Raw genomic sequence first — 27,537 nt, forward strand, 5'->3', positions numbered from 1 at the left:
GAAAGTACAGAAGTTTTTATTTGATTTTTAGTAACTCTGTTCTTTGCCTCTTGCCCTTAGTGTACCCTTGTATAAAGTGATATGGCAAAAATAGGAAGAGAAAATGATGTAAGGTGTAAATTCCGGTCATCTGATAATCCAAAAAAGAAAATCTTTTATTCTTTTCCATAAAGAATAGAATATTTTTATGGGATGTTATCTTTTTAGCACATGGAATCCTGGAGCTTTAAGCTACAATTTATTATTTGGTTCTACTTTTCTGTTACAGAGAAATTATGTAATAAATGTTGCTAAATTCATGAATGAACAATGGATGAATGATTTCTGTTAGACAGATTTTTACCAATGTATTTTTAGATAGGTCAGGCCATAGCCATGATAGGATTAGTTGAAATTTACTTCCTTGTTAGCCATTACTCCTGTTTCACAATCTCACAATAAATACTTACCAAATTTTAACCTATATGCCTTTTGCTACAGATTGATTTTCTTCTGGCTATCAAAAGTAGTTATTTGTCTTTCTATGTCCGGATTATTTCACTTACCATCATATATTCCAGGTTTATTCATGTTATGGAAAAGGGCAGGGTTTTCTTAATTTGCCAAGCTTGAACAGTAGTTCATTGGTTATATACACATTTTCGTTATTCATTTATTCACTGATGGACACTGAGATTGTTTCCACGTAAGGGGATAGATATGTCAAGTAGCTTGATTTAGCCATTCCACGATTTATACATATGTCAACACATCACGTTATACCCTATAAATATATACAATTTTTGTTGTTCAATTTAACGATTAATTTTTTAAAAAGTAATTACAAGTGAACATCCTGTTCCAAAAGTTATCTTTGTATACATTTGCCTTCAAAATAAGCTTTTGTTTTGGTGAATGCATGTCTAATCCAGGCCCCAGGACATTGCCCCTCCCAAGGTCCCTGCATTCCCTTCCCATGAGAGGTAGAATGAGATGATGCTGGATACCTCCTAGTGGTGTCGAATTTTGCTGTTTCCTCACCTTGGTCATTATTTGATCTTTCAGAACTCTTTCAGTTTCCTCAAAACCTTCACCTCTGAGATTCCCAGGCTCCATGCATTAAGGGCACCTTAGACCACGTAGTATCTGGAGAAGGGGCCCCAATCCTGAATTCTGAGAGAAATAAAAAGTTCACCTCAGGGCACACTAAAGTTCTGCCCCTTATTTAAAAAAAAATAATAAATTAGGCAATCTCTATTGGTTGAATTTTATTATTCATTAATCTGTTTATGAGCTACTTTACTGCTTATTGAGTTTTGAAAGTGCCTGTTCTCTAGGCAGACAGGAATTAGGAAGGGTTTAGGTGGGTTTTTGCTCACTCAGTCCCTGAATTCCCACAAGCATCTTGCAAACTAATCAGGGCCAGCCTCTTGTGTTGGAGAGGAGCGTGCTTGGCACATGGTGGGTCCTCCACGCATTAACTGCTGAATGAGAGGATGCATGAATGAGGAGATGGCACATTTTCTCTCTCCTCATCCACTCTTCTTGGCCAAATATGCGCTCCACTTGCTAGTTATTTTCTGCTGTTTTAGTCATTGAATATACTCTTAAAGTATACATTCTGGAGTAACTTGATACTGGCTTGCTTATGATAATGTTCCCATGACTGGGTTTCAATTTTTTTTTATTTTTCTTAAGACAGAGTCTCACTCTGTCACCAAGGCTAGAGTGCAGTGGTGTGATCTTGGCTCACCGCAGCCTCAAACTCCTGACCTCAAGCAATCCTCATGCATCGAACTCTCAAAGTTATGGGATTACGGGCGTGAACCATTGTGCCCAGCCTACATTTTTTTTTGGCCAGAATGTTTTGTGATGTACTTCAAAGGAAAGAATAAAAAGGCATTGCCCAATTAAGAGATAAAGCAAAAAATATGAAAATAGAAAAAAAGAACTTGTAGTAAGAAGTTGAAAATTCAAAACCAAAATATCGCATCATTATTTTGTAGAATTCTAAATGAGGTAAATAGTTGATATTTTGCCTAGCATAGCATTAAAGAGGGTTTTTTTCTTTCCTTTTATTTAATGATGCCACCATCCTATCTACCTTTTAGGGAAAAATATCTAATATGAACAGCTTATCATCTATGAGTTCTGGAAAACAAAACATAGCTATGAAATACAATTTTTTTTATCTTGTGGAAAACAAAACGTAGGCTGAGGTTTCTATTACATCAGTTATCTGTCAAGCCTTACAAATATACTATCACTAAATTGTCTGCAAAGTCTCATTATTTAAGCAATTGCAAAATTGTATCAGAAACAAAACTCAAAGTCATTATAGAGATTATGATTTTGCATTTACATGAAATGATCCTCTCCCTGAGGAGGTGGCTTTACCACAGGGATATTCAGAAATTACCAGTCAGAACACAGATACACAGGGAGACATTCCTTACAACTTCTTCTTGATCAGAATTTACTGGAACTCTTAGCCAAGTATGTCTGAAGGGGACAGCTCTGACAGAATGGGAAGCTGGTGATGCTGTTTTCCTGCTCCTTTCATTCTCTCTGTCTTTGTCATTTCTACTCTGCCTGGGGCTGCTTCCGTGGTCCATGGCAATGCTCTCTGTGGACTACAAATAAATCCCAATGTCTGCATTTTTAAAAAGTGTAGTGCCTTCATCATGTAGCAGAAGGAGAAATAATTCCATCTCCTTTGCACATCTGTCTTATAGGTATTTTGTGAAAGTGTCATGAGCTAATTCATGTAATAACACTTAGAATACACCCAATTGTAGCTATTTTTGCTGGTATCATTGTCATTTTCTGGATGTAAAATATAATGAATCTCTCAGTAATATTTTATTATGTAATGGAAAGAACAAATTGTGGATTTATCACTTATTAACTAGAAAGCCTAAGTCATTTAGCCTCTCTGAGCTTCTGGTTTCTAATTTATTTTTAAAAGTGGAGGAATATGTATCTCTGGGAAATATTAGCTGAGTTAGCAATAATTTGTGCACCCAGCAGATGTGGCATGGAGTCAGAGCTCAAAGATTTATCAACCATCTTTTATTATTATTTTCTCCATTTTCATCCGATCTTAAATAAACTATAAAAGGCAACACTGATTTATAGAAGTTAAACTGATGTCTAAGAAAAGTCTGTATGCATGTATTGCAAATCAAAACCACAATGAGATACCATCTTATACCAGTCAAAATGGCTATTAAAAAGCCATGAAAACAACAGATTAGCTAGAGAGGTTGTGGAGAAATAGGAACACGTTTACACTGTTGGCGGGAGTGTAAATGAGTTCAATCATTTTTGAAGACAGTGTGGCAATTCCTCAAAGACTTAGACAGAACTATTATTTGACTGAGCAATTCCATTACTGGGCATATACCCAAAGGAATAGAAACCATTCTATGATAAAGATACATGCACATGTCTGTTCATTTCAGCACTATTCTCAATAGCAAAGGCATGAAATCCACCTAAGTGCCCATCAATGATAGAGTGGATAAAGAAAATGTGGGGCATATATACCATGAAATACTATGCAGTCATAAAAATGAATGAGATAATGTGCTTTGCAGGGACATGGATGGAGCTGAAAGCCATTATTCTCAGTAAATTAACACAGGAGGAGGAAACCAAATACTGCATCTTCTCACTTATAAGTGGGAGCAGACTGATGAGAACACATGAACACATCGGGGTGGGGAACGACGCACACTGAGGCCTGTAGGACGGCTGGGTGTGGGAGGAGGGAGAGCATCAGGAAGAATAGCTACTGGATGCTGGGCTCAATAACTAAGTGATGGGATGATCTGTGCAGCAAACCACCATGGCACATGTTTACCTATGTAATAAACTTGCACATCCTGCACATGTACCCCTGAAATTAAAAGTTGGAAATAAAAAGAAAAGAAACTAAAAGGAAAAGAAAGAAAAGTATATATGCATGTATGCAATGAACAAAAACATAGCAGAAGTAATAGCATGCCAGCACAAAGTTCATTCAACCAACAAACTTCGAGTGGAGTAAGGAAATAGCACTGAGGTTCCTACTCCCCAAAATAAGGTTGCTCTCTGAAAGTTTATTCGTAAAATTCACCATGTAACTGATGGATCTGCCCTGTGTGTAAATAAACCAAGAGATTCCTTGTGAATGTATAACAGAAGAGCCCATGGACTCCCAGAAATCCTATCAAGGTGATCCATGTGTAATCTCACGGAATGTAGGGCTAGAAAATGATTGCAAATTAGTAAACTGAAACCTAGTCAATTGAGCTGTGTTTTGTGTGGAGAAAGCCTGGTGCACAGAATGGGGATGGTCACCCTGAGACCTACGGAGGACAGTGTGAGGACTCAGAGCCTGGTGCTGTGATTCCAGCACAGTCCAGAGGAGGCATAGACTAATGTGAGAAACACCAGCTTCCACTCTTGAGAGAGCTGCTGTCGGCAAGTGGGAGACCCGTGTTGGAGCACAGGAGACATTGGTGGTTATAGGCAAATGCTTTGGCATCTAAATCTGTGTCCAAATCCTGGCCTTTCCATTTGCAAATGATAAACCTTGAGAAGTTTTGTCACCTTCCTGAATCTCAGTTATTGCTCCTGTACAATGCAGGAAATTGTTACAATCTTTTCCTAGCGTTATTCTCAGGATTAAGTGAGTTCATGAATGAAACTCTACTTCAATGCTCCCATGGCCAGGGAAAGGATCCATGGGTATGAGTTGCTCATCTGAGTCCCCAAACCACCAGTATGTTATAAAGCAGCAACCTCAAACTCTAGCAGTGTCTCTAATTTAGGGATCTTATTTTTAAAAAAACAATTTATCTCTGGAGAAGTCAACAGTGATTTAAAATAGAATTTTATAGGCCACTTTATAAATATTTTGGTATTTAGACTTTGCCTGTGAGAGATAGAGACCTCTTAAAAGGTTTTAAGCAATAAAGTATGAATAATGGTACATATTATGTAAACATGTTTCCTGGAATAATAAGAAGCAAGGATCCAGTTTATGTCACCAGCCCCAAAGCCTACGCAGAACTATGAGATCTCAAAATAAAACTGAGTCCGGGGGCATGAGGATAAAGCAGCTGAACAGAGAGGTATGAAGAAGGTGAAATTGGTGGAAATCGTTAATTAAGAGCAAGGGAGGAAGTAAGAAAGAAATGAAGGCTCTTATGCTTATGATCTCAGCAACTGGGTGTACAGGACAAGTCATTCACAGAGTTGAGTGACAGACAGGTGGGAAAGCTGACCCCTGAGAAAATGACTAGTGAAGGAGGTTGAAGATCTTAGTTTAAGGTACCTGATGATATCCAAGGGAAGGATTTAGTAGATAGTCAAATAAATATATATTCATGGAGGAACATGTGTGTGTGTGTCTGTCTGTGTGTGTGTGTGTGTGTGTGTAGCAGCAAAGAAGGCAAAAGTAAAATGTAAAATGGTGTAACAAAGTGAAGGACATTAGGGGCTGACATGTTCCATGGAAACTAACAATTTAATAAGAGAAGTCTCAGTGGACTGAAAGGGGAAAAGGCCAATTGTCGTAGGTTGAGGAGGAAAAGGATGCAGAGGAAGATGAGATGAGAGAATGCAGGCAATTATCTGAAGAAAATTTGGCTCTGAGGAGAAAAGAAGGGAAGTAACTAGATTGAGAGATAGGGTTGAGGACGACTACAGCATGCAAGCAGAAAAAGCAGGAGAAGTTGAAGGTACAACATAAAGAGAGAGCTTAATTGAAGGAGAAAGTGCCCTGAGAAATCAGGAGAAGACGAGATTCAGGATAAAATACTAGCCATGGACAAGGGGAGCATTGCTCAAGCCAAGAGAAAACAAATCACAGTGGGTTTGATGGTCTGACTTTGCAGATACCTTTGCTAGATTGCTGATTAATGCCGAGCTTATTCTTTACGAAACATTTACTCATTTTCCAACAGGGAAAACAAGAATTACACACACACACAAGTCAATATATAAATCAATGTCACAAAATATTTTATGCAAGAAATTAAAATTAGAATAGAGAAGGAAAAGGGAATACAGAACATTTGGGAACATTTTTGAGAGGAAACTGGAATTGAGTCTTGAGAAATTTGAAGAGTTGGAGAAGACAAGCAGTTGATGTGTTCCAGAGAAAGAGAGATATATATTTTGGAATCATCAAGATCTAAGTGGTACTGAATCACAAGTATGGTGTATAGTCTAATAGTTTTGACTTTTAATCTACTTGCTTCCTGAATAAGACCAAAGGCAATCTAGAAATGTATAAATATATTTCTAGAAATATATATATATTCATTATATATATATAATGGCACCACTAATTGTTTCTTTATTTATATTGAAGGAATGTTCTACAAATTATGACTCCCAAAATCTTCGTCTGTGGTATTTTTTAAATCAATTTTACATCTCTAACGTCTTGAGGGTCATTTTAATTTCTTAACAGTAAAGAGACATTGAGTAAACCTTGGCTGATTCATATACCAAGACCTGCTTTTGTTTTCTTGTATCGGTTTGTGAAAAGTCCTATGGTTTCAGATTTCTGGAGCATTTATAGAAAAAAATAGTTTCTGAACATTTTAAATACATACTTAATTTGCCTTCACCCCTTGTTTCTTATGTTAGGAAATAAAAACAAGATTGCAGATGTGGTCCAGTCCCCCCCACCCATCCCTGTGTGGAGCACAGAGAGATGGATATTATCCTGGGGTAGACTGTATATTTGACTACTCAATGCCTGCATTTGCTTTGCTTGGAAGCCAAATGTTTTTACCTAAATCCTTGTTTTTTTTTTTTTTTTAATCTGGAAGCCTTGAGAAAATGAAAGAGAAATAATTGCTCCTTAAACAAATAATTTTCTGTTTGTCTACCATATATATATAACATTTTATTTGCTGCTTCTGAGTGACTGAAAGAGGAAAGGACACAAAAGAGGGAAAAAAACCCACTGTATTTTTTAATAGTTAAGTCACCCAAATTATATACTAAAATAAGCTTACCAAGCAGCAGTTAACCAAAATTGGTTGATGAAAATGAATGGCAGTCTGTGACATTTCATCAAACCTGAATGATACCCCGCCCCCACCACTCTGCCACTCTAAATTCGGTGAAATACCAAGATTCAGATATTTAAACTTAGAGAAGACCACATTGACTAATTCTGTACCATACCCTTGCTCTTGAGAATATTTAATTTTTTTTCTTGCCACATGTGTTTTATTATTTTTAGGTCATACTAAAGTGTTTTTTAAGGATCAGATGCCTATTCCATGAGCTCTTGTAGGCTCCATAAATGAGAGTGTCTGGCTGCTCTGCTCATGCATTCCGGTTGTGGGGTGCCGTTTCTTGTTCTCCTTTTATGCATTCTTTGTCATGTTTTTATTTCAAACTTCAATGAGAATTTCCATAACTATGTATTGAGTCTCTACTATGTACAAGTTGGTGTGTTCATTGTTTTGTATACATTATTCCCTTTGATTAACACAACAATATCAAATTATTGTTATTATTATAACCATTTAAAACATAAGAAAGCTGATCCCCAGAGTGACCTCACTGATGTTATACAACTAGGGTGGTGAGGTACATGGATTCAACTCATGTCATCTGATCCCAGTGACAGGATTTCTTACTACATACAACACAGTCATCTCTCAACTGTACTTAGGAAGGGCCTTGTGCATTGTTCCAAAGGAAGTGAAAGTTTGCAGAGTCCTTACCCTTGGCATGAAAAAAGCAAATCTACAGCTGTAGACTCCTTGCCTATCAATAGGTACCACCATCATTTGCATCATTTTATTGTGACTAAAACCCACCATGACAATCACCACTACCATCACCACCAATTGTCCTATCCATTGTTTTGAAATGTTGGAATCATACCTGTCACTCACAAATTTAATTAAATCTGATCATATTCCTAATATGACCTTAAAAGCAGGAATAAATATGCAAATTCTCCTTGATGGCTCCATTGCCTATAGGCTCAACACAGCCTTCATATGCAGTTTATTGGTCCAGTCAGTGTGGGTTCCCGCTATAATTTTTTAAAGAAATTTAAAACTCATGGCCAATATTCAAAAACTGAACATTTTTACATTAAGATTGTAGCCTGGCTCTTTGGTCTCATATTACAGAATAGCATAATTTCCTGTTGCTAACGAGTACTATAGGCCTGTCTTAGTTGAGACAGCTACTTTATACTTATCTCTCTTTCCCCCGACAAGAGATTGTGTGTCAATTTCCATTTATTACTAACACAAAGCTGGATTCACATACTTTTTGACTTGCTTGGCCCCTGTAAGCATTTACATTTATATCTGTTTCTGTTGCATTAAACAGCTTTAGAGAGCAATTTACTTAAAGTTTTCAGGTAAAAAGTATTCTTAGTAATGTGTCTTGCATCATCAAACTAAATATGATTTCTTTCCTCTGTTATTTGGAAGAGAATTTTATTCTTAGAGTGTTATTTTTAGATCCAAACACTTTGACACAAAAACATCAAATTTTTGTAGAAAAGATGCCAGAGTGTATAGGAAAGGCAGTCGTTGGCATTGATGGGCAGACTTTAGAAACTACCATTTTCACCTTGAAAATGGAAGTGGAGAGACATACAATTCTATAGCAGTACAGAATTTCTTCAGGAGAGGATTTGGGTTTGGTCTACATTCCACTTCGGCTGTTTGGAATTTGCTTTGAAATCTCTGCCTGAAAAGATACTGGAATGTGGAGACTGAAATTCATCCCTGTGTCTATGCAACATTCATAGATGTACTTTCAAGCTGAGACAAAGCCTTATTCTATATCCTTTGAATGGCCTCTAAGTACAGGTATTTGAATTGTAGTTATTGTTTAGTATATTTCTTTACATTTTCCATTTGATCTGTAGGAATATCTGTAGGAATATATATACAGGTGAATATTTGACTTATTCATAATCAAGATGATTTAATATGTTTTTCTCCATTTTCATGAGTTGGATAATAAATCTGAAAATTTAATTTTCTACATGTGCTGTGTAATATAAGCTCTCCAATACAAAATCATAGGTGGATGCATAAAAAGATAAATTGACTTGCCTGGGGCCACAGAGTAGTACAGGAACAAAGATTAGAACTAAAATAAGTGTCACTGCCACCATTTTTGAGCATTTGCTATAGATCAGGCACCATGCTAAGTGACTACATAATCTCTTTTAAACCCATCAGTCACTGTGATGTAGATGTTATCTCCATTTTAAAATTGAGCACACTGAAGATCTCAGAAATGAAATTATTTGCCCAGTCTAACACAGCTAGAACCTGGGGACAGAGATTCCAGAACACATCTGTATACTTCTAAAACTATGTCCTTAAAGACCTGGGGTAGATACTGGGGATACCAAGAATGTGACATTGTCCCTATCTCTTCTGTGGTGTGAGGTGTGACTTTAGGCCCCCTATCTAATATCTCTGAGCCTCAGTTTCCTCATTTGTAAATGGGCATAATGACACCTATGGCATAGGATTTTTTGGGGGGTAAAATTCCTATCCCCTAGTGTATTTCTGCCTCAAAACCATTGTACATTCAATGCTAGTTTCCTACATCCAATTTTTCCTTCTCAGCCAAATGATGTGGCCCTTACCATGAGTCCAAAAACACCACCTTAAACAAAAGGGGAAAATATCCAATGGCTTATCGTATTCTTTCTAAACTCTATCCAAAGGTGATTAGTCAACATTTTATTTGAATGGTTAACAAAAACAAAGCCAGAGCCACTAACTACCGAGATCTTTAAGAACAAAATGAAAAGCAACGAAGCAGTAAGTATAAAGCACTTCGAGTTAAAAGGTGGTTAAAAAAAAATCTAAAGTTGATTAAAACCTGTTGGCAGGTGGCTGAAACAAGTCCTTGGAGTGATTTTTGAGTGGAATTTGTGATGACTGTTTCAAGCTAGTTGCTGAGATAGCCGATCTCTTTATGGGAATGAGAGGTGAGGTTTAATGTCACATTAGCACACACTGAGCTGGTGGGCTGCTCTTAGCCACCAAAAGCAGCATCTTTGTAAACTATCCATTTCTACAAGCACATGTGGGGAAGATGTAAAATTCACTTGTTTTTGGAAGCCAGCCATGGGTTTTGTAATTAATATTCCTTCCCTTCACACACACACAGGCAATGAAAGGCCTTCTGTTTTCCCCCTCTCTGCCCCTACCCCGCAGCAACTGCCCAAATCACTTCTGAAAACAGGGGACATGGAAAAGAGTCCCTAGATTATCCACATTTTGTCCTCTTTTTTCTTAAATTTATGTTTTGCAGGGCAAATGATACTGGCTTTCTTTCCTTCAAAGACCACTTGCCTGTCACTCAGATAGTTATCACTGATACGGACAGATCAAACTCAGAAGCCGCTTGGAGAATTGGTCCCTTGCGTTGCTATGGTGACCGTGAGTACTAAATCGAAAGAAGCTTTCTCTCTGCATTACATGAGCACAGGATGTTTTTACTCCCTTATCCCTTTTCCCTGCAGTGTGCCCTAGTCTTGAAAATTATCCACATGCCCAATGCTTTCCCATACCCCATTGAAAACGATAAACCACGTTGAAGGATTTTCTCATTTGCAGGACGCTTGTGGAACGCCGTCTCATTTTATACAGAAGCTTCTTACCTCCACTTTCCTACCTTCCATGCGGAATTCAGTGCCGATATTTCCTTCTTTTTTAAAACCACAGCATTATCCGGAGTTTTCCTAGAAAATCTTGGCATTAAAGACTTCATTCGACTCGAAATAAGCTGTAAGTGCCCTCAATTATGAATTTAATGTAACTGATCAACAAACAAGTTTTAGTCTTGTTTTTACCACCAATAACTAGTGGGCATTTGTACCAGCAAATTAATCTCACTGGACATCTGTAAAATTAGCAGTGATAATGTCTAGCTCCTTCTGATGCTTTATGATTTATTATGACTCGTCAGTATTTAATCAGTCATTCTCTCATCAAAACATGGGCATTCCGAAAATTCCCACAGACACCTATTACAGTTTCCAAAGGTATTTCTTACCTGTGACTTTAATCTTCCACACTACAGGATTTTATTCATGACACTTTCCATGCAAAGCTGAAAAGAGGATTATTATGCATTCTATTCATATTTGTGGTCTACTTTTTTGCTTTACCTTTGTTCCAAAGGAAATTTCCTGACTTATTTCCCACACTAGGAGCGTGTGACTATCCAATCAGAATTCCCATGGTTTCTCTACCACTTCCCCATGGACAGTGGCTTATCTAATAAACTTGATGCCAGGATGTGGATCATCACCTTTTAGCACTGCATACTCTACATATAAACTATATTCAGTAATAATCATGATATGCGATGAAAAATAATGGGAATACAGATGGTGACATTTCCTATAATGAAACATTTTGTATATAACCATACTAATGAAACAATATTCCAGTACCAATAAAATACAATTTAAAAAAATTACGTCAAGTGGTATTTTTAATAAAAAGGGAAAAAGCATACCTATATATTGCTCTGTTGCAATCATAGTAACATTAAAATTTATGTTTCTGAGTTTCTACTTCTCGAAATTTTACAGTGACTTCATAAAATTTAAGTTTTTTCATATGTTCATGTTCAAAAGAGAGTGTACTCATGTCTATTTATCTTATATTGAGAAAGTAATACTTTCTATTAATTTTAGTTTGTTTCATATGAAGAAAGAGCTATACAAATAGATAAGGTTTTAAACTTCCTAATATATTTGTTAAAAATTCTTAAAAATTTCATTTTATACTAAATTCTGTAAATTCTAGTACTGTCAATGTTTTTACTTCAGGATTGATTCTAGAAACTTCTACATGTCTCTGCAAGCAAAAAAAATTCTACTACAGTAATTTCAACAGAAAATTCATGATAAATTTCTATTTTATTAGGTAAAAAGTTACCATATTCCTAAGAATTTGAAATTGCTTGGTTTCTAGTAGGATGCAAATTTTGTCTCAAACCTCTGTGGTTCCATACATTCATGTATTCAACATTAGATTTGAGTCAAACAAAGCTAGCACAGTAATTATACAGATGAAAAATGAGAACTTGAGTTCTTATTCTTAAAAATAAACAAATAGATTTGGGTCTGTATTTTTAAGAGACAATGGTAAATCTAGAGTTCTCTGTATTAACTTTCCCTCAGAATATAATATGTATTAAGTGGAAAGAGATAAAACATACTAATTTGAAGTTTATACACATATTGTTAAAAACAGTAGCATCATATAAACAAAATATATTTGTTTATTTTTAAGAGTAAGAATTTAAGTCCAGTTGCGGTGACTCACACCTGTAATCCTAGAACTTTGGGAGGCCTAGGCAGGAGGATTGCTTGAGGTCAGGAGTTAGAGACCAGCATGCCCAACATGGTGAAATCCCGTCTCCACTAAAAATACAAAAATTATCCACGTGTGGTGGCAGGTGCCTGTAATCCCAGCTGCTCAGTAGGCTGAGGTAGGAGAATCGCTTGAACCCCAGAAGCAGAGGTTGCAGTAAGCCGAGATTGCACTACTGCACCCCAGCCTGGGTGACAAGAGCGAAACTTTGTCTCAGAAAAAAAAAAATAGGTAAATAAATAAATAAATAAAAAACAGTAGCTTCAGCATTTATTGAAACAGACCAACAAACGATTTGTTTAGCGAAGGAATGTTTTATCACTAACATTGCTTAGAATTACTTGTGTATGGTAATAATTTTTAAAAAGATGTATTTTTAGTGACTTTTGCTATTTTTTTGGTTCTCCACACTCAGTGCACTTTTTACTGCTTATAGACAGGGTAGGCTGTACCCACCACCTTGCCCTTGTTATTCCCATGACCATAAAGACTCAGGCTTGTCATTAGCTCCCTATGTATGTGTGTCTAAATGAATGTTTTTCTGTAGTTTGACTGAGGCAATTGACCATATCACTATAATGATGTGTCTGCATGAAATACCCTTGAAAGCATAAGTAATGTCTTAGCAACAGAAATTGGAAATTTGAGAGCTCCAGAAAAGGAGACAAAAAAAAAAAATGACTGGAGGAGATGACAGAGGTGTTTAAGTCTCCTGCAAATTACCAAGCAACTAAGTGTTTCTTTTGCAGTTACTGCACAATACATACAAGGAAAAAGATCTTCTTAACTGGTAGTTTTAACCTCCTTTTGCTCCAACTATTGAGACTATTAATGGGAGAAAGCTCTTGTGGCTTTGGTGTGAAACAAGATTCCTCATACCTAACATGGCCAGTCTTTAAAAATGTTGAGTTGAATGCCAACAATTTCATAATATGGATATAATAACTTCAATGTAAATTTAATAAAAATCAGGCCCCATGGCCTTTTGATTCGTTAAAGCAGCAGCAAAAGTATATTATTACAAGGTAATGACCGATGATTAAGTGTTAATTACGTATCAATGCCCAGTTTGTTTGCACTTTGTGGTACTGTATTTTAGAATTACATTTGACAAAAATCAAAACCCACTGAAGTAATTGTTTGGTATATAATATATCACCAGATTGGAGAACATATACTTTCCAAGACAAGATTTTATATAGAAACATTGAAAAGTTCAAGATCTTATATTCTCAAATATTTGTTACTATTAATATTTAAAAGGGGGAAAGACCAAAGTGGGATGGAAACATCTTGCATTCTTTATTTACAGCTACACTCATATTACGCATTTTAGGCTGATGGATTTTTTACTCTAAAGGGTTCATAGCAAGAAACCTACACAGACCAGGCACTTGGAAAGGAAATGGCCTTTTAACAGATGCAGTAGCTCAGAATAGATTTCCCTCCTATCCCCAAGGAGTGTTCCTCTAAAACTATCTGAGCAGCAGTTTCCAAGGTTGATATATCCAAATTATTGGATAGGGAACAGTAGATTCCCATGAAATTTTCAATCCATTTCCTTCCAGCCTACTTTCAAAGATATTTGAATTTTGTAGCCCATACTCTATGCAAAAGAGGACACGCCACTGTGTTCTCAAGTCTTAGTGAATGTGTTTTAGTGGGCTTGTGAAAACAATAACTATTTTGATACTTATCTCACAATGGCTATACAGGTAGAAATTGATATTTTAGAGTAGATGAGGAGATCAGAAGGAAATGGCTTTTGAGAGTCAGTCTGGCATAGTGGAAAGAAGCTAGACTAGAACCCAATGTGGATTCGAACTTTTGTTCTTCCAAGTGGGTTTGTGAGCTGCCTTGAGCAAGTTCTTCTCCCTTCCTATGCTTATTTATGCAACATGGGGTTGGTGACATCCATATGCCACCCAGATGCCTTTGGCTGCAAATAACAGAAAATTCAATCTGAAGTGGCAACCACAAGAATGGGAACTCACTGGTACTAGAGCATGTGACTAAGCCCAGAGGAGGTAGGACTGGTTTCGTTTATGGTTGTTTTTAGTAGTTTAACAAAGTTGTCAGTCGTCTGATGGTTTTCTCTCTCTGTTATGAATGTTGAATGTCTACTTCGGTCTAAGGCTGGCTCCCCATCATGCTGGAGCTGCATCCCAGCTGGTGAAGAATCCCTGCTTTCCAGGCTTACAAGCAATCCTCCTGAGAGGCCACTCACTTGGCCCCCAAGAACCGATGTGTGTGTGGCTGGGAACGTATAGATTGCAGATTGATTTATACCAGGGCCTACCCCCACACCAGAAAGTGGGCTAGCTTCCCCTAAATCCCATGGGAACGCGAAAGAGGGAAGAGTTTCCCAAAGCAAACTCAGTATTGTTAGAAAGAAGGTAGTCGTCAGGGAGATAATCAATGAGGATTCTTCTAAGGCAGTTGTCAGAATTGAAATGTGTAATTTATTTTTAAAAATACCTTGAAAGGAAACAAAACCAGAAATTTGCTGAGCTGCTCAGGGGAAAACTATACATATACATACTGTATGTATGTGTGTGTATGTATATATGTATATGTATGTTCATGTATATATTTACTGTACAAATATGAGAGAAAAGAAAGAGAGAAATATTTAACTTTATGATTTCAGAAGTATCATACTGAGAATATTACAAAATGTGATGTTAACTTGGACACACTATAGTTAGAACTTCAGAAAATAGTACAAATGAATACTACTAATAATTACAGTTTTGTTAAATTGTTGAGCAATTACTCTGATTAGACACTATACAATTCTTTACATTCCTGATTTCATTTTGTTTCCAAGCACTCCCATTGATGACAATCACTGTGTTGTACTGTGATTATCACCACATAGCACACAGGTAGGCAGGATGAGCCTAGAGAGGGGAAGTGGCAAGCCCTGATCGCACGGCTGGGAAGGTTAGAATCCAGGACCCACCCAACTCTGTCTGGTTCCTTACAGCACCCCTCAACTCTGCTTTGCACGGGTCAGGAGGATTGACAATGTTAGAACTGAAGAGAACATACAATTAATTACATCCAGGTTTTGAGGCACAGGACACAAAGGAAGCTCCTGCAGTTTTGTGCAATACCACAGGTACTATTTATCTAGAGACTGAAAATGTGGCTGCCATCAGATCCTTAAAGAGATTATGTCCCTGAAAAGTTTTAACAGTATTTTATTTAGTTCATATTTCTCATTTTACACATGGACACATGGAAGGCCAGAGAGATTAACTCACTATGTTAAGGCCTTATGAATTATTTATTCCACAAATGGACCCTGAAATCTCTCTAATGCCGACCTGGGGTGGGGATTGAGGACACAGAAATGGAGTGTGGTTCCGTCTTTATGGAGCTCAGGACTGAGTGCTGGGAGAAGTGCAGAGTGTGTCCTAAGGATATTCTCTAATGGGCTTGGTGGTCAGTCCTGGAAGAACATCATACAGGAGTCTTCTTAGCAGCTTCTTCTCATCTCCTAGGAGCACTTGGTAGAAACTCTGTTATAGCCCTAAACGTGCCCTTTCTTTTCTTTATCAGTCTTCTCAAAAGTAAATCATGAACTCATCTTGTTTCAGTTGTCTCAGAATTCTCAGTGCCTAGCACAGGGTCTGGCTTGATAAAAATGCCCTGAAAGGCTGAGACTCCTTAGCTTTGCCTTGAACCATAAAGAAGTAGCTGGTGAAAGAAGGCATTTGTCAGAAGGTTGGGGGAAGTTGAACTTAGAGGGTAAGTTCATGATAGAGCTAATGCTCTCATTGGTCTTCTCCCTTCCTATTCAGGGCCATTGGGTTATGTCCACCTCTTCAGCAAGTGAGAGCCAGCTTGAGTTTGCCTTAAGGGTCCTGTTATACTGGGCCACAGTGGGATGTATCATTCATTCTCTCACTTTGTTTTCAGGCATCTTTATTATCTATTCTAGCTTTGACTAGCCAGGGCAACTGCGCAGGTTTCCAAGTGTAGAGGTTTTGTTGTAGGAATAATGATTTAAAAATTGAGCCCTGGGTAACACCATCTGGATTCATATCCAGACTCTGCCCCACCCACATTGGGTCAGCTTACTTAGCTACCTGTACCTCACTTCCCTCATCTGTAAAAGATTCCCTGTCTCACCAAGTTGAAGCAAGGCTTAGTGAGTCAATTAACGAAAAATGAGTAGCAAGGTATTTGGCTCACAGTAAGTACTCAATAAATATTAACTATTTTTATTGAATTTTACTGATTCTAGGAGGTGCGGCTTAAACATAGTATGTCTTTAATAGTTGCTTTAATAAAGTTAAATAATAATAATTTTAAAGACTTTGCAAGGACCCTAATACCTTGGTATGAAACTGTAAAAGTATAAAGAAAATTGCAGAATTGCATTTAGTATGTGCAGTGTAATGATGTTTCAATGAATAAAATGAGAACTTCCTGTATATAAGGCACAGTGCTAGGTGCTGGGTATACGATAAATGAGATGTTCTTCTAGAGTTGCAGACTCGAGGGAGACAGTAAACAGATTATTATACAGCAGGGGGCTGCAGTTTGGAGCAGAGGTAAGCACAGACGGGAAACCTATTATAGAGGTCAGGGGGCAAGGCTAGTCAAAGCGAAGCAGCAAGCCCTCCCCAAACATGTGTTGTCTCAGTGGAATTTATTATCCACAAGACTAGTCTTGCAGGAAAGCTTTTAGCAAAATCTTTAACATTCCTCACCCAAATTCTCACCAATCTTATTCTGTGTTTTATAGAAAAATGTAAATGTGGGGTCCAGTCATCTCTCAGTTAAGTGTTTTTAAATTTGGGGATGTGCAGGGCTGCCAGGTGGCACTGGTGATCTGAATAAGAAACAGGGAAAGACTCAAGGGGCCGCCTTCACTCTTATTTAGTCTAACTGCTCGTCACTCAATCTGTTCCCTTCAATTCTGTTTCCTTTAAGGCATGAATTTGTAACCTGAAGCCAATTTGCCTAGGTTGAAAAATCATAGGTCACAGTAATAATAATGGCTATCACTTGTTGAACATGCAGTATGTGCCAGGCACAGTTCTAATAACTTTATCGGGATTCATGTCTAAATAATCTGATGATTTAAGTACTGTTTATATTCACATTTTACAAACAAGAAAATTAAGGCATGGTGACATTGAAAACTCACCTTGGGTCACAGTAGCTCCAGAGTCTAAGCTCTCAAATCCCATTCTTACTGCTTCCATCTTACTACGTCTCCTTTAGGCTAGGGCTCGCCAGAAAGCAAAAGAATTCAAGCTCTCACATACTCAAAATTCTGTGTAACGGGACTTTGATGGAGGCTGCTTTCAGTTAAGGTTTAAAGGCTGGGAAGAAAGCGCTCTGGGGTGGAATTTGTCTTTTGGCATTTCTGATAATTTAAATCTGGCAGTTGATGACTTCATCAAATAAATACCCGTTTCCTATTTTAGGGCATAGAGGAGAGGGAGCAATTGTGAAGGTGCCTAGAAAAAAAGGAATGCCTAGCATATGAAAGTTCCAGTCCTCTCCTCATCCTCAATTTGTAAATTACAATTAACCTCTCCATTTCCTTTAAATTTAGAACATTCTTATGTGATAATGGAAAACACAAGACAATATACTCAATAGAGCAAAATCGTGAAGAACCCTGCCTTTGGAGACAGATTCTACTTACCACTTAGGACACTTTCAGCAAATTATTTATATTTCTGTGCACTTTAGTTTTCTCACTCATAAAATGTGAATAATGCTACATTTCTCATAGGGTGGTTTTGTGTATTAAAATGAGATAATCCATGGTCAGTGCTTAGCATGGTGCCTGGCATAGAGTTCGTTGTTCCCATTGTGCTACCTCTTCCAGTTCTCTCTCTTAATGGTTATCCACCATTGCCACTATCATCACCACCACCATCACTGGCACCATCATCATCACCTTCATCACCACTACTGTTACCACCATCACCATTACCACCACTAGCACTGCCACCATCACCCTCACTATCACCGTTACCACCACCACCGCCATCACCACCACTGCCACCACCACGATCAACACCACCACTGCCAGCACCATCATTACCATCACCATTACCACCACCAGCACTGCCAGTATGACTATTACCATCACCGTCACCATTACCTCAATCACCACCACCACCACTACCACCATGACCATTATCACCACCACCAACAATGATGACACCATCACTACCACCACCATCACTACCATCACCATTACCGCCACCAGCACTGCCACTATCACTATCACCATTACCCCCATCACCACCACCACTATCACCACAACCATTATCACCACCATTGCCACCACCACCACCATCATCATCACCGCCGCCACCATCACCATCACCTCCATCACCACCACCCCCATCAGCACCACCATCACCATCATCATTAACATTATGTCCACCACCACCATCAATACCACCACTACTACTAGCACTACCACCACCACCATCACCGCTGCCATCACCTTTGTCATTTCACCATCATCAGTATGCTTATTTCTGACTGGGTGCCATCTGGCTTCCATTATACAAAGATTGTTATAGAGAGGAGGCAGAAAGAATAATGGAAGGAGTCCCACGTGGTGACAGGAGGCTTGGATTTGATTGCAGGCACTGCCACCTACAGCAGCGTCTCCTTGGACAAGGCAATACAACTTTCTGAGCTTTTTTCATTATGGAAACAGCACAAATGCTTATATAACATGCATTAGTAAAATAAGGAGGAGGGACTGGACTTCCCAGGGCCTAAGTCTCCTCCCTGCAGGAGTGGAGCTTCCTTGCTAACCTCATGTCTGCAGATATCCTGGAGGACACAGCTGAAGCCACAACAGATCCATAAAATCCAGGGCCTCGGCATTCATGCAGGTTTATCAGATCAGAATGAATGGTCCAGGTGCCTATCCTGTTTCCTGAATTTGCAAAAGTAGCAGGAAAAAAACAGCTTGCAACAAGTATACACATTTAATTTGGTAGCTGTTACTATTAATGGTGATTTCAAAGCTGCAGGGATTTCAAAGGAAGTCTTCTCTACATTGATATTGACTTACAATCGTTTCTCCCACTCCAGCCTGTGCCTTGAATGTGCTAACAACTTCCTCTATCCTTCTTCCTGTTTTCCTTTCTGGTTTCAGCTCCTTCAGAGATCACCTTTGCCATCGATGTCGGGAATGGTCCTATGGAGCTTGTAGTCCAGTCTCCTTCTCTTCTGAATGACAACCAATGGCATTATGTCCGGGCTGAGAGGAACCTCAAGGAGACCTCCCTGCAGGTGGACAACCTTCCAAGGAGCACCAGGGAGACGTCGGAGGAGGGCCATTTTCGACTGCAGCTGAACAGCCAGTTGTTTGTAGGTAGGGGACATCTTAAGGCTCCCTTTGTGCTAAACCCTACAAGATCACTGTGTGACCATGCCCAGGAAAAATTTTTCTTTTATTTTAGATCTGGGATATGATCAAAATGTCATAAATCATTTCTGATGGTAAATTTCATTCTATACATTCTTTTTTTTCCTGGCTTCATCAGCTACATCAAGTTAAGATAGTGCTAAGCTTTAGCAAATTTTGAGGTTGTCCAGATTCTGTACATTTTCTTTCTGTAATATTGTCTTCAGATGTCCAGAGACCCCATTTGTTCTTCATCATTGTAATATAAATCTAGTCCAAGGGACAGGACAGGTCAACTCTTTACACCTTAGTGGGTGTGGACTCTAAGTCATGGGCCGCCCTTCCAAGTGCTACCCCAGTCCTGATAATTATTGATATCCATGCAATGATATAGTTGAGCCATTTTAAAGGGATTTTCGTCATCAGTAACATGGTTGAGAGAAGAATGATCCCTTTCTAAAAGGATCTATCAGGGGCCTCTTTGATGCTACCCTGAAATCATAGCACTGGGGATCAACCTGCCACAGGCTGTTCATCTGAACTGGCAGCTGCTGCTGGTGAGGGCCTGGAAAGATCCAGGCACCCTTCTTTAGTCATTCCTCACTTCTTTCATTCCGCTAATAGTCACTGAGCATCTACAACTGGTCGGTATCTTGTTAGATAGTGGGTATTGAAAGATGAATTGAGCACTACCACTGTTTTTCAAGGAGTTCATAATCCTCTGGTGTGTGTGTGTGTGTGTGTGTGTGTGTGTGTGTTTCACAGAGAAGTGAGCATGGGGTTTTGAAAGTCTCTCTTCAGTGCCTGAGCCTTAACTACATTTATGTTGGCATTTTGTTTCCCTTGTCATAATTCTTACATTTTGTTAAACATAAGGGAGTGCGTGTATGTGTGTGTGTGGGTGTGTGTGTGTGAGAGAGAGAGAGATGAGAGAGAGAGACTAATACAGGGTGAGCCTTATAGCTATAGTTTTAAAAAATTAACGTAGGTTGAGGAGGGCTTGTAAAGCTTTAAAGTACAAAATCGAGCTCTGAAAGTTAAGAAATATTGTCAATACTACCAAAACGAAGAGTGTGCTTTTATATAAAGCTTGGAGTTCAGATGTTTAGAACAGTGATATAAATAAGTAACAGAATTTGTCAGTCTACCCAGATTTAACTTTGTTTCCTTTTTTGTTTATTTATTTTTTTTGCCAGCTCCCACACTACATAGCTTTACTGCTAGTGATGAGATGCCACCAGCACTCAATGGAAGTTTCTTACTTGCTTCCTTTAAATTTAGGTTTGTGCAACTTTTAACTCTGAGGAAAGCAGTCACTAAAATCACACCAGCTAAAAGAAAATAAGTAATAGAGTGTGAGGATGTCATATTCCCTCTTCTTAACAGGAACCATATTTCTTTGTCTGTCATGTTCCCCAGATCCAGCAGAAGCTAAGATATAAATGATCAAAACAGTTTTGTGATTGCAAGTCATTTGCTTAATTAATAACTCATATATGTGATATGATTCACTATTGAAATATTTTAAAAATTTATATTGCTGTTTTAATTCTATTTAAACATCACATTTTGATGGGTGACTTCTGAGGAAGGTTGCTAGTCGTCAAAATCTAATATATTTTTTGGTGGAATCAAGTCAAGTGTTTCACAATTTTCATAAATTATATTCCATGCCAAAGTTTAATTTATCTTCAAGCAGTATTTATGAATCTTTCTGGCTGAAAGGTATATATAAAGATGGAATAATTTTTTTACCCTTTCATGCAAATTTTACGTAGCTACAAAATTATCATATGGACTGGATATGTGATAAAGTTTGTGCAAGTCAAAAGGGAAAGGCGGCAGCTGTGTTTCATGGCAGATTTCTATCTGCAGACGTTTCAGTTAAATTGATCACAAATGCAGTGAGCTGTAAGAGCATGTTGATGGGTCTGGAGGAGATAGCTTGCTGGTGCTGGAGCCAAGGTCAGCTGTGGCAAGAGCACCTGCTTCTGCTATGTTTCTCTCCAATAAGTCCCATCTCAGATGTTACTCTGCTTTATTGCATTTGTCTTAATGTACTTGAAGAATAATAAAATGCGGTTGGAGGTCACTTTAATGGTCTTTCAGTTTGAATTTTCCTATTTAGAGTTCAGTGATATGCCCATTTAGAAATGTCAGGTAGCCAACAAAGCTGAAGTCTCAACATTTCCATCTTGCACAATTCAATTGTTCTATGAATATATAGATGAATAAATAAGCATTTTGGTGCTTAGTTATAGTCACCAAAATGAACAATTGCATTCTGTATTATTCAGAAATTGAGAGGCCTTGGATATTTATATTTGCTAGGCAGGAAAAGATATCATTGGCATGTGCTTCTTTACTGGAATAGATTGAGTGTAGCATTACTTAAATATTAATTTGGCTATGTCTGTCTAGATATCTTTGGCCACTGAAGGATCTTTCAATCAAAATGGAGCATCCTTCAGCATTGTAATCACTGACACAGCTGCTGTGGTCATGAGTGTTTCCTGAGTACCAGAAATAGGCTGCGTTTTTAGAATAGGATGTTCCTCTCAGCACTGCCCCTGTCATTGGAATGTGACAGGTTGAAGTGCTGATACATGAGTCAGTGCATACTGGATTTCCAGAATCAATACTTTAACTTCAGGCTATTATATCATCATGATGGTTAGGGACATTTGCAACCATGCCATTTCACCAGTCACATTTCTTTAACAGAGCAGGAGACTCTTCACAACATGCAGCTTCTGAAATGTAAGCTGCAAGTGTGTGGCATTCTCACCTTTGGAATGGTCAATAGTACCACCCCTTCTGCTTTGTTATTCCCCGCTAATGTGTCCATCAATATGAGGATGAGGCAAGAAAAATCCAAGATCCAATGGCGAGATCTGAGTATGCATTCCTGGTCAGATGCCAACAAGCCATAGGCCCTGGGTAGAAAACTAACTAGCATGAGTGTACTATTGTCTTTATCTGCAGAATGAAAGTGAAGAGACTGTAACCGCTCTTCTAAGGCTTGAAGATCTGCTATCTGCATGTATAAATTAGGAACAACTGTCACACCTACCATCATGCCCATGTGTATGTAACAGCAAAGAAAACGTCTCATTCCCTCCAAACCTAACGCAAGATCTTTCAAAATATGCGGCAATTATAGAGTGGAAATTTTGTGAAGATGGGGGCCTGTGAGTCTCATTTTATGACTCTATTTCCTTCTACTTTTTATTTTTCCCATGGGCCTATTTTTTTTTTCTTGGCCCCACTGCTCCATTTGTGTCAAAATAAACTGAAGCTACTCCAAACTTACAATCCCCTGGGGAAAATACTACACTGACTTGATAAGTCACATTTGGAGAGATCCCCCAAAATTGCTGTTCTTGCTTCCAGGCTGGTAGGGAATTATTATTCCTATTTTCAGGTGAAGTGTGTCAAACTCAGTGAGGTCAAGGGTGAAGCCAGGCAGGCTTGGTGCACACATGTTAATTTGGTGCTCTGGCACTTCCTAAACTCTTGATTTGCAGCATAATGCAACACATAGATAACTGGCCCCAGTCTCCTCTTGGAATAATAACTTATATTTTACTCTTGTGTGTGCCTCATGAAGATAGCCGTCCTGAAGCACGCCTGTAGTGCTTTCCATTAGGCATGATGTCATGTGTCTAACGATATAGGAAGAGATCTATATTCTCTTCACATTGAGAAATAATTGGAAAATTAGCTATTAGCATATTTTTACATAAAGCTGTTGTGCATGGAGGATAATAATTATCATGACGTCAACGGTGAAACAAAAAGTGAAGAAATAATTGTCTTTTTAACATTATATAAATCTCTGATTATGTCTACTATTCCCCATAAAAGTGTATTTTTTTCAAAGTTAAATAATATATTAAGTATACTTCAATTTTTTAAGGAAACATTAATGTATGACTTTCAATGTCCCCTTACCAATTACATAAGGGAAATTGTTCTGGTTGGTTTAAGAAGATGGTACGAGACCTCTGAGCGCTAGCAGGCAGGCCCTGGGACTGCCTCAGTAGCCACATAAGAAACACTAGAAGAGCACCCAGTGTCCACTCAAAAATGCTTCTTTAGTGGAAAAACAACAACAACAACAACAACAACAACAAAAAACGATGAAGAACATCTGGGTTTGTCCCTAACACCAGTGCTCCACAAAATCAGGTTCTTGTAGCTTGAAAATGTTTGAAAAAACATTAGTTCTGTTTTTATATTCAGGAAAAGTGAATGATTAAATCATCCTTTCAGCAAAATTTTGTCTCTTCTTGAAGATGTTGAGAATTGGATACATTTAACCCATCCCAACACCCATTTTAGTGTTTTCTACCCGGTACTATATACTTTTTGAAACAGAGTCTCTCTCCGTTGCCCAGGCTGGAGTGCAGTGGTACGATCTCAGGATCTCAGCTCACTGAAACCCCTGCTTCCCAGGTACAAGCAATTCTCTTTCCTCAGTCTCCTGAGTAGCTGGGGTTACAGGTTCATGCTGCCACATCTGGCTAATTTTTGTATTTTTAATAGAGATGGGGTTTCACCTTGTTGCCCAGGCTGGTCTCCAATTCCTGGGCTCAAGCAATCTGCCCACCTTGGCCACCCAGATTGCTCCCTACTATTTAAGACACACTTTTGAAACGTTTGTCTACAACTTCTTCTGCTTTAATTGAGCTCATATTGTGATCTTTTGGTCTCTGTTGGATTGACAATGGACAATTGAAGCAGAATGGAGGGATGTGAGAGTGTGTGTGTGTGTGTGTGTGTGTGTGTGTGTGTGTCAGGATTCATATGGTCTTTTTTAAAGGAGAATGCAGCATGGTATCATCTTCTCATGCAGCTCAGAAAGAGAGGTCCCAAGCTTCAGACCTCACAAAAACTCAAAGTTATAAGCAGTAATTTGATTCTCTTGGCACTTCCACTTGTCAACATTTATAACTCCGTAAAGAAAGAAATCATTAGAAGAGCATCATTTATGTGAAACTGGCATTCTAATTGTAAAAAGAAACTTAAGGCAGATCTTTCTGGACAATAAAACAGTTCTCCCTGGACATTCAAGGATCCAATCTGAGGGGCAACTGCAGGAAAGAAATCAGGCTGCCCTGGAGCTAATATGACTGCCACATGCTGAGTAGCCACAAGGGAAGCTCCCAGTTGGAAAAGAGCAAACCAGAGAGCAGGCTGAGGCTGCAACACTGCCTAGAGCTTAGTGAGCTGGTTTCCATTTCTCTGAGTCTGCCGAGAGAGGAAGCAGATGACTCAGAGGAGGTGAGAAAGCCCTTGGGCAGAGTAGGGGATGGGAAGTGTGTCAGAAACCTCCAGTAAGTCCTACTGGCGGAGTTATACTCTTCTCATTTTGTTATCAAGTTTTTTTTGAACACATGCACAAGTGGTGCCTCAGCCAAAGCTTCATCTACCTCTTCCATGCACAATGTGTCATCATCGCCTTTGAGGGTGGCCTTGCTTCAGTTTCAGCAGCGCTGGCATCATTAGCTTCATCAATACCCAGACTGAGTTTGATCATCCTGTCAATCCTGTTAGCACGTGTCTGGGGATCTTCCACACTCAAGCCAGAAGACAGGAACACAGTTTCATAAACCAAGAAGCAACTTAATGGAAGAAACTCTCCAAAAGGGACTTGTTTTCCAAAGAAAAGTATAGTTCAGAGCAGGGAAATTATAAGCCTACCTAGGCATGTTGTAAAGCCATTCAAAAATAACTGAGAGAGAGGATTCTGAATGGTAATGTAGTGTCCCAGTCACATTCTGCTTAAAAGGATTGTAACAAATAGAGACAAGTTAAAAAGAAAAAAAAAGAGTTTCTTCTGAACCTGGAAGAAAGGGATGTGGATTCAAAGCTGCTTCAGTAAGGAAGGTGATTTTGTAGAAGAGGAGGTGAGAAGTGCCATGCTCCAATTCAGCTTCCAGTGTTATCATCCCTGTTTTAAGGTAAATAAGGATCTGCTCTCAGGCTCATCTTCCATGTGTAGAGGGGCTTAGGGACCTGTGGTAGGACCTTGTAATCTGCTGTCCAGGTCTCCCTTCAAAGAAGGACTTGCCCTGTGGCTGGGAGTGCTTGTTGGTGGACATCTTCATCTGTCTGCACCTTCAGAAGCTGCCTCAGCTGCAGAGAAAGCCTTGACCAAGGTCATGTCCTTTCCAGGGGGATTCACATCCAGTGAATGAGCCAGAGTACAAAGGCATAACGATTGGGCCCAAGCAGGAACATCTCTGGTTATTCGTTCTGGTTTCAGCACTCCTGGTGGGACTATGCTGGGCTGATGTTGGGCCTTCACCATAGTTCACTTCTCTGCCCATTCATACTTTTTTTTCTTCTGTCCCACCATAAGTGTGGTTTCCAAGGTTTCCCCTAAAAATATCCTGTACCCTTAACTCCATCACAGAACTTGCTTTCTGGTGAACCCAACCTGAGACAGAATCAGATACATTTTTCGTGCAACTTACACACGTGTGCATGCTCACACACACTTACACAGACACACACACTTACACAGACACACACACACGCTTCTTTTAAATCAAATTGATTGTCTTAAGTGAAATTTATTTTTCATTTCTCCTGAGAATTAGCTATAAAATAATGCCTCTTCCCCTCCTACTTTCTTTTTCCAAAACACTGTTTCATGCTAATAGGTTATTAAGACCAAGTTTGCATGGTTTTGCTTCATTACCCTTTAAAGGTCCTGGTACTCAAACTAAAAGGGGCCCGCCCCTACCCCGATCTACCTGACAGACTCCTCTTCATTGATAATGCAGACTTTGATGAGTCAGATGAACTATCTCCTCTCAGGGGAGTCTATCCTGGTATACCCCCCTATTTCTGTGAGCACACACAATACGCCTGATTATACTGACCTGATTGTTGCATCTCCCCTTTCTAGGAGTTTCTTTGTGGGAAGACATAGTGTCTAATTTATCTTCACATCTCTGGGACCAGTAAAGGTTTTCTAATATATTTAGTGTTCAATAAAAATCTAATGGATTAATGGAAGTGAATGAAGGCAGAGCCCCCCCGTGCCATCCATTCCACTAGCGGCTTTATGGTATTAGGCAAGCCACTTACTCTCTCTAAGCCTCAGTTATTCCATCTGCCCACTGGGCTTAATAATAATCAATACCTTGCAAATCAGTTTCAAACATTGAATGCAGCAATGGATGTCCCTGTTCCACTTGGGATTTTCTTTTAAGGGTTCTTAAATAAGAATGGCAAGCAAAAGACTGTTTCAAATGGGAAATGATTTGTGCCCTCACCCCAGTGGAATAATCAGACACTCCTTTTGGAAACTCAGGGGTTTTGACATTTAAAGGACACACTCAATTGGTGTAATGGCTCCAGGGGGAAAGATCCCTCCCTACGCTGGATTTTACTTCTTCTCACAAATCAACAGAAATGTTCCCACACACTAGTGTACTTGGAGTGTGAGTGCCTCAAAAGCTGAATGCAGGTCCTTATAAAGGGGAAAGTTTCTTGCCATTTTCTTGGCCATCGACTTTAAAGATAAAGAGATTTCAAAACCACATTTTCAAATTACTATATGGTTCACATACGCCTGCTTCAGAATTGTTATTGCTAAATTACATTCTCACTGCTATTATTTTCTCCCGATCCATTCAATAAGACAGTTTTGGGTTGTTTCTCCAAATCAGAGAGTTGTGTCCAATCTGGTAGTGAGAGGATGTGCCCAGACCAGAAATGGGACCTTTACTTGTTATTTAAGGATAC

At 38.8% G+C, this 27,537-nt stretch overlaps 1 protein-coding gene across 1 annotated transcript in view; it reads left to right on the plus strand.

The window, feature by feature from the left end:
* CNTNAP5 (contactin associated protein family member 5) overlaps positions 1-27,537 on the plus strand; it is an 879,440-nt gene that overhangs the window by 710,575 nt on the left and 141,328 nt on the right. Inside the window, exons 15-17 of the mRNA XM_032145556.2 lie at positions 10,297-10,424; positions 10,602-10,772; positions 19,525-19,743. Of these exons, the coding sequence (XP_032001447.1) occupies positions 10,297-10,424; positions 10,602-10,772; positions 19,525-19,743 (518 nt within the window). The remainder of the gene's footprint in view (positions 1-10,296; positions 10,425-10,601; positions 10,773-19,524; positions 19,744-27,537) is intronic.

The sequence above is a fragment of the Hylobates moloch genome, unplaced genomic scaffold, assembly GCF_009828535.3.
Source record: "Hylobates moloch isolate HMO894 unplaced genomic scaffold, HMol_V3 SCAFFOLD_24, whole genome shotgun sequence".
Lineage (NCBI taxonomy): Eukaryota > Metazoa > Chordata > Mammalia > Primates > Hylobatidae > Hylobates > Hylobates moloch.